The 11,073-nt window shown below is 44.5% G+C and overlaps 1 protein-coding gene across 7 annotated transcripts in view; it reads left to right on the forward strand.

Annotated features, from left to right (window-relative positions):
* sycp2l (synaptonemal complex protein 2-like) overlaps positions 1–11,073 on the forward strand; it is a 26,453-nt gene that overhangs the window by 6,196 nt on the left and 9,184 nt on the right. For 2 of the 7 annotated variants that reach the window (XM_020625493.1, XM_020625489.1), the window contains exons 8-24: positions 1,464–1,498; positions 2,038–2,180; positions 2,251–2,303; positions 2,386–2,431; positions 2,502–2,594; positions 3,771–3,843; positions 3,932–4,074; positions 4,378–4,501; positions 5,098–5,147; positions 5,241–5,304; positions 5,381–5,430; positions 5,515–5,557; positions 7,488–7,595; positions 7,671–7,855; positions 7,938–8,056; positions 8,399–8,516; positions 8,974–9,032. In XM_020625493.1, the coding sequence (XP_020481149.1) occupies positions 1,464–1,498; positions 2,038–2,180; positions 2,251–2,303; positions 2,386–2,431; positions 2,502–2,594; positions 3,771–3,843; positions 3,932–4,074; positions 4,378–4,501; positions 5,098–5,147; positions 5,241–5,304; positions 5,381–5,430; positions 5,515–5,557; positions 7,488–7,595; positions 7,671–7,855; positions 7,938–8,056; positions 8,399–8,516; positions 8,974–9,032 (1,506 nt within the window). The remainder of the gene's footprint in view (positions 1–1,463; positions 1,499–2,037; positions 2,181–2,250; positions 2,304–2,385; positions 2,432–2,501; positions 2,595–3,770; positions 3,844–3,931; positions 4,075–4,377; positions 4,502–5,097; positions 5,148–5,240; positions 5,305–5,380; positions 5,431–5,514; positions 5,558–7,487; positions 7,596–7,670; positions 7,856–7,937; positions 8,057–8,398; positions 8,517–8,973; positions 9,033–11,073) is intronic. The other 5 variants (XM_020625492.1, XM_020625490.1, XM_020625491.1 and 2 more) reach the window with 5 other exon arrangements.

Below are 11,073 nucleotides of genomic sequence, written 5' to 3' on the forward strand. Positions count from 1 at the left end.
GCTACAGTCTCTAACCCATACAGCATAGCTGGTCTCACTACTGTCTTGTACACCTTTCCTTTGATTCTTGCTGCCACTCTTCTGTCACACAACGCTCCTGACACCTTTCTCCACCCATTCCAATCTGCACTCGCCTCTTCACCTCTTTCCCACACTCCCCATCACACTGGATTGTTGACTCCAAATACTTAAACTCCTGCACCTTCTTGACCTCTGCCCCCTTTAATCTCACTGTTCCACTTCCCTCTCGTTTGTTCATACACATGTATTCTATCTTACTACGACTGACATTGTACTCCTCTCATACATATCCTGAGCTACTCTGACGTACTTCACTGCCACTCCTCACATCCTTATACAGTACCATAGCTCCTCTCTCAGCACCCTGTCGTACGCTTTCCATAAAGACACAATGCAGCTCCATGTGACCATCTCTATACTTCTCCATTAACATTCTCAGGACCAAAATTGCATCTTGCATCTTTGATAAGTTCAGCATACTTTCAGCTAGCAAAGCCATTCAGGTATCAAAATGTTCAGCTCTTCAAGGACAGTCATTTCTAAACTTACTTTTGAAATATTTAGCTTTATTTTGACAATCTTGCCCCATTCAAATGAAAGGGAAAATTCTACTTCCGCATACTTTCAGCTATCAAAATGTTCAGCTCCTCAAGGACATTCATGCTTCTCTTCAGAATTTTTCTAAATCTCATACCTTTGAAATATTTAGCTTTATTTTGAAAGTTTTCCCTGATTCAGATGAATGGGAAAATTCTACTTCAGCATACCTTCACCTATTTCGGGTATCAAAATGTTTAGCTTTTCAAGGACATTCATGCTTCTATTAACAATTTTTCAAAACATCACATTTTTAAAATATTTAACTTTATTCTGAAAAGTTTGCCCCTTTCAAATGAATGGGGGAAATTCTACTTAAACATACTTTCAGGTATCAAAATGTTCAAGTCTCTCAGGACATTCATTTTTCATCTCAAAATTTTTATACACTTCACACTTCTGAAATATTTTTTTATTTTGAAAATTTCCCCACATTCAAATGAATGGGGAAAATTGTACTTCAGCATACTTTCAGCTAGAAAAGCCATTCAATTATCAAAATGTTCAGCTCTTCAAGGCCATTCCTACTTTATTGCATCTCATCCTTCAGATTATTCAACAAAGAACTTCAGCCATTTCTTCTCATCTTTCAGCTGTTTCAGCAATTGATTTCACACATTTTCAGGACGATCTTTCAGCTTATCAGCATCCACACGCATTTACGACAGGAAATGCATTTCTCTAGTTTTCTTTCCAAGTGCTTGTGCCGCCCCTCACGTGTCATGAAAAAATGCCGCCCCAGGCTGCTGCCCAAATTCCCCCATGCCAAAAACCGCCACTGTGTACAGCCACCGCATTTCTGAACCCAGCGCTGTCTACCTGTCTGTCTACCTGTGTGCCCACAGATCCCAGCTGGCAGCAATGATTCCAACAGTTGGAGGTGAGGTTGTATCTGAATCTTATTTTATTGCCAGGAAATACATGATGTACTGTTTACATTGTCAGTTTGCACATGCATAATTGCACAATGACTGTTGACTGCTGCACATGCTGCTCCCATGCAGCATGCATTCTCTGTTGTATTCTTTTATTATATTGCTGCATTTGTTGCTGCTTAAAGTGCCTAGATTTTGTGTTAATTATTTGTGTTACATGTATAATTGCACAATGACTCTGCTGCTCCCATGCAGCATACATTCTGTAATATTCTTATATATTTTTATTATATCGCTGCATCTGTTGCTGCTTAAAGTGCCTTAGATTTTGTGTTACTTATTTATCTACTTTATATTTCATTTGTATTTTGTGGCATTCATGTGGACGGCAAAGTAAGAATTTCATTGTACAGGGAAACACGTTTCCTAACTCTGCATATGACAAAATAAACACTTTGAACCTTTGAACTGTAGGGTTTAGTCTTCTGTCTCTGTTGTCATTGACTGTTTTTGTTGTTGACTGTTGCCGTTGTTGTTGTTTCAGACTATGAGCTGCAGGTCAGCCTATCAGAAGCTCTGTGTCGTCTGACACCTAAGAAAAAGCGAGAGCCAAAAGCCAATCAGTGGTTCCCCAGTGCTGACATCAGCAGCGCCTTCTGCGACATCAAAGACAGGAACTTTGAGGGGGTGAGTGCCCCACCTGTCTGTCTGAATACCTGTCTCTCACTCTCTTTCTGACCCGTTTCTCTCTCTCCAGGACTGCAGGCGTTTCCTGAACATTGTTAACCATTGCCATGGCGACCAGAGGAGGTGATACACTACTGACCCTAGTTCTGATGGGTTAGCTCAGACTCTTCACTGACGTACTTTCTCCCTGGTCTCTGTCCATTAGGGTCTACACCTTCCCTTGTCTCACGGCCTTTCTGGACTCTACTCAGGTAAAACATTTAACTCTTTGTTTCCCCTGTGCAGACATCAGACACATGTTCATCTTTTGTTCTTCTGCAGCTGTTTCGACCAGATGATGACACTCTGGATGAGTTCTGGATTGACTTTAATCTCGGCTCAGGATGTGTGAGCTTCTTTGTCAATGAACCTGAGGTAATGTACTGATTTGAGCTGCCTCTGGATGTAGTAGTATTGCAGTAGTACTATGTGTGATCACCAGAGGTAATGTTAGCCTGAGCTGGGTAACACTATAGATCGGGGGCTGTTCTTTCATATGTGAATTAACAGGTCAGTTTGGATCTCTTGGCTCTTCGCTTTTCATAGTCTCGTAGGACTTGTCATGGCAACATGTCAGCGATCTCTAACCCATTCAGGAGCAGGTTTGTTCTCAGGCTTATAGCAAGCTTTAGATCAATGAATTCCCTTTGCTTTTAATGCACACAAGAAGAAAGCAGACTACACACACTGAGGAACTGTTTCAGAGCCACGTACACTTTCAGAACTGCTCGACAAACGGCACTCTTTTCTAACATTTCCACATCACCAAACGTATATAAGAAGCCGCAGCTTGTGAGAAGCATCGGGTCAGTGCACACCACGTGGCAGTCAGAAACACAGCTCCTCTTTGTCTGGTTTCAGACTGTGGACAACCGGACTCAGTCCTTAGCTGAGACAAACTGTAATAAAAATTGTAGCAGGGCTCAGAGTGACACATGACAGCGGCATCAGTTTGCAGAATATTCCTGTACTTTACTTTCCCCTTTCCCAGGTTCTCACCGAGCTGAACATAATGCACAGATCACACATACGCCGCAATATTGGGGGTGGCTATGGCTCACGAGTCATCTTCTGACCAGCAAGTTGGTGGTTCGACTCCCGGTCTCCCCGCATGCCTAAGTGTCCCTGAGCAAGACACTGAACCCCGAATTGCTCTCGGTGGCTTGACTAGCGCCGTTGTGTGGCAGCCTTGTCGTCATTGGTGTGTGAATGTGTGTGTGAATGGGTGAATCTCCTGTAAAGCGCTTCGGCCAGTGCAACACACTGTGAAAAATGTGCTATATAAATACAGTCCATTTACCATATTGGAGCAATCGTGGCCACATTAAGGATTTTAATGGGATACATTAATTTGTCAGCCACTGTTTTCCTCCATCTCGCCACATTGTCACCTCCACTGTAGAATTACTTTACTCCGGAAGACATTCTCTCATGATACTACTCCACAGTGCTATTGACTAATACAGCACATGAGCCATTTGGTGTATCTGTATGTCAGTCTAACACCACAGTTGTGGCATGGCACATGTTTTTAGATGTTGCATGTTTCAGGGTTTCCTGTGGGACTCGATCCACCTGCTGAGAGAGGAGGTGACTCAATACAGTCTCCAGGTGAAAGATGACGGTCAGTGGTTTTTAACTAGACAACTGTATTTTCTGCTTTGTCACACTAAAACTTGGATAGGTGTCTGATTGTCAGGATGTTTTGCCAGGGAGCACCAGTACACTGATGGTCTTCAGTGTCCGACTGAAGAATCCCATCATGCACCGCAACACCAGAGGTCAGACAGTAGAGCTGAGCTTCAGCCGCAAACATCAGGGAGAGCTGGAGGAGGCTGCTGCTCAAGTCTTCACAGTACCTGTCTGTCTGTTCACCTGTCTGTTCACCTGTCTGTCTGAACACCTGTCAGTATTTGCAAGCAGCTGTTGACAGCAGTCTATCGAGCAGCTGTTCTGGAGCTGTCGCTCACAGGCCAAAGTGAGATTTAACATTGTTCCTGTAATTTAAACACCAGCTAAAAACGTTTTCACAGAAGAATAAGATCAGAACAAATCTGACGACCAGCTGTAGAGTGGTGTGGCAGAGATTGCTTTAGTTTTGAGTCTTTACTTTTTTTACGACTCTTAATGTGCTGTTTCTCCTGTCCTGTCTGAGCAGAAGGCAAAGAGCTCTCCCCCTGCTAAAGACACAGGTTGTCCAGTCCAGGCCCCCTCCTCTGCAGACAGACACAGCGGTAGATCCTACAGCCGTAAGAAACCACAGAGCAAGAGTCGGCTCAAGAGTGAGTCTGTTTACAACCTTTCATACTAAACAACACAAGTCACGAGGACCTGGAGCCTGTACCACAAAGCCAGATCAGTAGCTTGTCCAGTAAACTGTGTTGGTTCCTTTTAGTCAGCCTAGGTTACAGTGAGTCTAATCCATATACTACACTGTTAAATGGGGGAGGTGGCAGTGCAGTAGTCTCCCAACCGGAAGGTTGAGGGTTCGAATCTCGGTGCCTGCAGTCCACATGTTGAAGTGTCCTTGGGAAAGACACTGAACCCCCCGTTGCCCCCGATGGTTGAGTTGGTGCCGCAGATGGCTGCCTCGGTTCTGTACCGGAAACAGTGTAACAATTTGGCCGCTGTAATATGAACGCGCATCATAGACTGACAGGAAAACCCAGACCGAACCGAGCTGGTTAATAACCGGCTTCGTGGTACCGGTTACCCAGGACGGCCAACATTAGACTCTGTGAAGCCAGATAACCCCAAAAGCCTGACTAAGTTGAACTCGCTTTGTGGTACAGGCCTCTAGAAGAGGCTCACAACCGCTACAGAGACAAACACAACCACAGAAACAAAATGTTGACATATGTCGTTTTTTTCTGTCTAGTTCTGCCTCTGTCGTCAGTGAGCAGTGAGGACGAAGACAGCGTGACTGAGGTAAGTCTGCATGAACAAAGATGCCCTGTTGCTGCATGTACAAATACACAGTATATAGTACAAACGTATGAGTGACGAACACATTGCTGTCAGACTCCAGTGAAAAGCCGAGCAGAGTTCCTCTTTGATCAGATCCTACACTCCACCCCCAAATCAGGTCAGACGCTTATTTCACAGTACATGCCGGATCCAGCTGTGATCCAGCTGTGATGCCTTATTTTAACCCATATTAGGTGTTCCTGAGTTAGAGACGTCTGAAGGATCTGGCTCTGCTTTGAAACAGGTGATTCCTCCATGAAAACGTCACCCATTTCCCTTCCCACCTGTGTCTCATCTGTGTTTCACTCGTTTCCTGTTTGTGTTTCAGGAGGTCCTCGTCTCTGACAGGAAGCGAGCTGCTTCAGATTCAGGTCTTTATAAAAATTCTCTAAATTCTGAATGGCTTCATGATTCACTTCCATTGAAACAAATCAGATTCTAGTGTCTCGCTCTAACAGATAAAGACATAATTCTGAGTTATGAGCCTACACAGATAACAAACAGGTAAAATTAGCATCATGGCCATAAAACCAAAATGGCCACAACAATGGGGTCCTAGCTAGAAGGTGTGGATCATCATTAGGTCCTCTATAAGCAGGATAGATGACCTTGCTGTGATCACTTTTCATACTTGCTGGGGTTGTACATGCTGCTGTGGACTGCTGATCTACTGGGCACCTGGAACAAGCAGGGTTCTGCCACGAGGGTTTGCAGTTGTCGTTGACTCGTTACCTCCAGGTTTCCCATGCTGGTAGTCATTTTTTGCTGTCTTTGTGTCAGTCAGTTCCACTGTTCTGGTCAACTTGGAGATACTCTGAAAAGGCTATGAGAAAAGGTTTGAGCTTGTGCAGAATTTCCATTTATAGCTGTTCCACCATAAAACAAGTCTGTGGCAGAGACATTTCATGTTCATGTCTTCTTCCACAACAATTTTGATTTCTTTCACTATCTAACCCTGACCCTGAAATGTCTCTGCCACAGACTTGTTCCACCATAAAACAAGTCTGTGGCAGAGACATTTCATGTTCATGTCTTCTTCCACAACAATTTTGATTTCTTTCACTATCTAACCCTGACCCTGAAATGTCTCTGCCACAGACTTGTTCCACCATAAAACAAGTCTGTGGCAGAGACATTTCATGTTCATGTCTTCTTCCACAACAATTTTGATTTCTTTCACTATCTAACCCTGACCCTGAAATGTCTCTGCCACAGACTTGTTCCACCATAAAACAAGTCTGTGGCAGAGACATTTCATGTTCATGTCTTCTTCCACAACAATTTTGATTTCTTTCACTATCTAACCCTGACCCTCATCTACACAAGATCTTTAGGTGAATATTTGAGGTAGGTTCTTCTTATTTGACTGCAGTATAGGTTCTATTCCAAACATCTTTGGTTTGTTCAGCAGTTTGAGTTAGGTCCTGGGGAGGAGTAGTGACTATGGAAGTTCACATTGTGACTGGGACATTGCAAATAGACAAGATGCTGTAAGATTAAAAGGCCCTCCTCCTGGATCAGCTTAGGGAGGCCCAGCTTCAGTTTCCTAAGAAAGGCATTGATTGGAGGAATGTGAATAAATCATATGAGGAAAGATTCTGTAAAGCTGTGGGCATCAGTTGTCACTCATCATGACTTAGACTGGCATTTGGAAATATTTCTAGGTGTGCACACAGACACACCCTGTTATCAGAAATCAGTTGGTAAATCAGAGGAAAGGACATCTCGTTTTAACCTTTCCTCTGTGTCCTCTCTCTGCTCGCATGCTTTCCTCATATTTTTTTTGCATCTTACATGGGTGGGACTAAGAGGCAGGGAAAAGATGCAAGTAAGGAAAATATGGATGCATATAAGAGGCTACTACTTAACAGCTTTGAAGGTCATTTATCACAATGGTCAAAAATTCTCCACAACTAAAGCACAGAGCCATTTTCATTTCCATGTTTAGACTCAGCCAAAATACGAGATGGCAGTGTTTCAGCGTCAACTCTTAACTGGAATTTGTCATCGCCCACACTGGGTGCCGTTTTTGTACTTTGTGGGTTAATTCGTACATAGGTTATTTAATGATTCTAAGCTGTGATACTAACATTTGGCTAGCGTGATAATTTGATGACTTTGCTTCTGTTCGTTACTTCATCACATTGTGTGCTTCCATCTGCAGCCAGTGTGCTAACAAAGTTGACATTTGTCTTTTTTTTCCCAACAGAAATTGTCTCTTTGAAACAGTTTGTTGTGGAAACAAGATACTGTCATGACACATTTTAAAAGGATGCCAGTCTTATTTAATAAATTGTATAGTTTTTCACTGTGAAGGCTACCTGTCGCACCAAATTGAGGGCACGCCAGCCCAGAAGAGGAGGGTGGATCCTCAGCTTGAGGGGGAGGGGTCTAACTCAGGGCAGACAGGTAATTTGTCTTCTTTTGTCTTTAGTTTTGAAAGAACTTAATGTTTTTGTAAATCTGCTGCTCACCTGATCCCAGAGCATTCACCTGAGGGGTTGGAGCCTACTCCAGAAGACGAGGGGTTAATCGGTGAAGTGATGGCACCACTCATCCAGAGGGCAGAGCTTGCGAACACACCGGAGGTGGACTCGGAGTCAGACCAGACCTCAGGCATCACAGCTGCCTTCAAAACCTTCAAAGAACAATTACAACAACATTTTACTGTGAGTGATTACATGATTAAAAGGTTATTGATTACTGATTATTGATCTTATCTGGCTGATCAGTAACTTTTATTCCATGAAGACAAACCGGCAAAACTTTTTGCAGAGCTACTGGCACAAAACTGAAAATCATGTTCTGCTGTCGCTGAAAGAGGGTCAACAACACATCTCATCACTGCTCACAGCTGTCCATCAACACAGGTACCAGCCCCTAAACATACCTGTTCATCAACAGAGGCACCGCCCACCACAACACACCTGTCCAAAGTCACTGTGAAGTAGCTACTGTACATAGAAAAAACAGAATGGGGCATGGAGTCATGAAGTCTGCTGAAATCACAGATTGGGGCTATCAGGTAACAGCATTTGTAGCACCGCCCTGTCAGATGTTACACCAATCAAACATCTGTCAAATGGTCAAACGTGAAGGAAAGATATCTGAATTTCTCCAGAGGATGAGATTTTACACTAGCTAATCATCAGGTGGAAATGGGACACGTTCAGAAACCAGTTACTATATCAGTGTGTTTTGTGTTTTTGTAGATTGTTGCTGCTGCAAAGGTTTGAAAGCAGCATCATGGATCAACTGAACCAGCTGGAAGAAGACTCCACAGCCCTGAACTCCATCAACACCCAGATCCTGGTAACGACGCGTACTGCGGTAACGCCATGATGTGACCGGAAGAAGATTTAGTTTGAGATAAAAAGTTCTAATGTAATAACCATCCATCCATCACTCTTAATATTTAAATGAAAAGTTGTCATTTTAGTTTAGATCAAGACTCCTTCAGGTTTTAAGAACAAAAGTCTGATTATTTCTTTAAAACTTGCAATATTTACAGAACAAAAGATACAAAATCTGAGAACTAGTTTGTGAGAGAAGTTGAAATATTTCAAGGATGAGTAGCTTTAGAAAATCTTTTAATATGCCAAGAAAATAAATTTTAATCATCCAAACTATCAATATGCATAATCTAATCTGAAAAATCTAAATATTCAAAGAGAGAAAAATGTTGAAAAATAGTCACAGGATTTAGAGGAGAAAAAGTCGAGTGCCCTGAGATCAGATTTCGATCTCTGGCCTGATCCACGTTTGACTCTGTCCCTGTTTCTTTCAGAGTTTTTTCCAGTCTGAGATGCAGCGACTTGACTCCTTCTGTGAAAAACACCTGCAGAGGTCAGTCCTGTTATGGTTTAGTCCCACTCACTAGGAGGGTGAGGGAGAACTGAGATAGGACTCAAGATGGCCGACCCAGGTGCTAGTAAAAAGGTGGTTTAATGGTGGGAAATGCACAGTAACAACAAAACAACGTATCATAGTCCATGTACAGAAACCAGCAAAGTAGGGCAGAGATGGTGGAGGAAACCAGGATGACCAGGGGAGTAGACAAGCTAACGGCAGAAAACAGGAAAGTGGGAGGATCAGGACGGACAGGTGAATAGACAACTAACCAGGAGGAGTGGCGAACGAAAAGAAAAATCCACAGCACAGGAACTGTTAGCGTGGAATGTCCAGAGACATATAACACAAAACACATAACCAATGTACAAAATGCGATCCACAGTACAGGCACTGTCAGCGTGAAAAGCAAAATGTCGCACAATACATACCACGAATATCAGGCTGTTACGGGGTATGCAATTATGTTAGGTAATGCAAGTTAGTTAATGCTCCGGCGATGACGGAGCATATGCCAGAGGTATAAATAAGGAAGAAGGTAATCATCGGGATGCACCCCAGCTGTGCGCACCGACAAACGAGTCGCTAATTACTGAAAGCAACACAGCTGAGGTGCAGATCCCGCAGGATCGAGAGAGCAGAGGAGAGAAAGGCGGAAGAGGCAGGTCGCACCAAGCGGACCTGACAAGTCCGGTCTAGTTGGGATGTGGTTTGAGCCCATTTAGGAGAATCTGAACTGGTTTAATCCTGGTCCTGACAGAATGAATTGGTTTACACTGCCAAAATCTTGCTTGGATCTTGTAAGACAAATCTGGTTTAGATCTCCTCTGGATCTGGTTTTCTTGGCTCAGGTTCAGAGGTGGGAAGTAACAGGACAAATACTTTGTACTGAAATAGAATTTTCAAGTTTCTCCATCCATCCATCCGTTTTCCTCCGCTTATCCGGAACCGGGTTGCGGGGGCAGCAGTCTAAGCAAAGATAATCAAGATAATTAAAGAGGCCCCCGGGGCCTCCTCCCGGTGGGACATGCCCGGAACACCTCCCTAGGAAGGCGCCCGGGAGGCATCCGAAACAGATGCCCGAGCCACCTCAGCTGGCTCCTCTCGATATGGAGGAGCAGCGGTTCTACTCTGAGCTCCTCCCGGGTGACTGAGCTCCTCACCCTATCTCTAAGGGTGCGCACGGCCACCCTGCAGAGGAAGCTCATTTCGGCCGCCTGTATCCGGGATCTTGCCTTTTCGGTCATGACCCAAAGCTCATGACCATAGGTGAGAGTCAGAACGCAAATTGACCAGTAAATCAAAAGTTTCGCCTTACAGCTCAGCTCCTTCTTCACCACGACGGACCGGTACATCGACCGCATTACTGCAGAAGCTGCACCGATCTGCCTGTCAATCTCCCGTTCCATCCTTCCCTCACTCGTGAACAAGACCCCAAGATACTTGAACTCCTCCACTTGAGGCAGGAACTCTCCACCAACCTGAAGGGAACAAGCCACCCTGTTCCGACTGAGAACCATGGCCTCGGATTTGGAGGTGCTGATTCTCATCCCAGCCGCTTCACACTCGGCTGCAAACCGCCCCAGTGCATGCTGGAGGTCCTGGTTTGATGGGGCCAACAGGACAACATCGTCTGCAAAAAGCAGGTGGGAAACACACAGCACCACATAATAAACTCCCAGGACTTCGCAAGGAAAGTCCAACAACTGCAGCACGGGAAGTCACATCCTTAATCACTTGCATCCCCACCACAGAGGCTGTCAGGGCGGTGAGGAAGAGACTGCTGAAGGATGACACGCTAAACAACAGGACTAGCCTCACCCAAGACCATGTATGCACTCTGCTGGAACTCTGTTTAAACACTACCTACTTCCAGTTTAGGGGGCACTTCTGTAGGCAACAACACGGCTGTGCTATGGGCTCCCCAGTGTCTCCTATAGTTGCCAACCTGTACATGGAAGATATTGAGGAGAAAGCCCGCGCTTCCTTCACTGGCACCGCTCCCAGCCACTGGTTCCGCTACTTGGACGACACATGG

The sequence above is a fragment of the Monopterus albus genome, unplaced genomic scaffold (genome assembly GCF_001952655.1).
Source record: "Monopterus albus unplaced genomic scaffold, M_albus_1.0 scaffold355.1, whole genome shotgun sequence".
Lineage (NCBI taxonomy): Eukaryota > Metazoa > Chordata > Actinopteri > Synbranchiformes > Synbranchidae > Monopterus > Monopterus albus.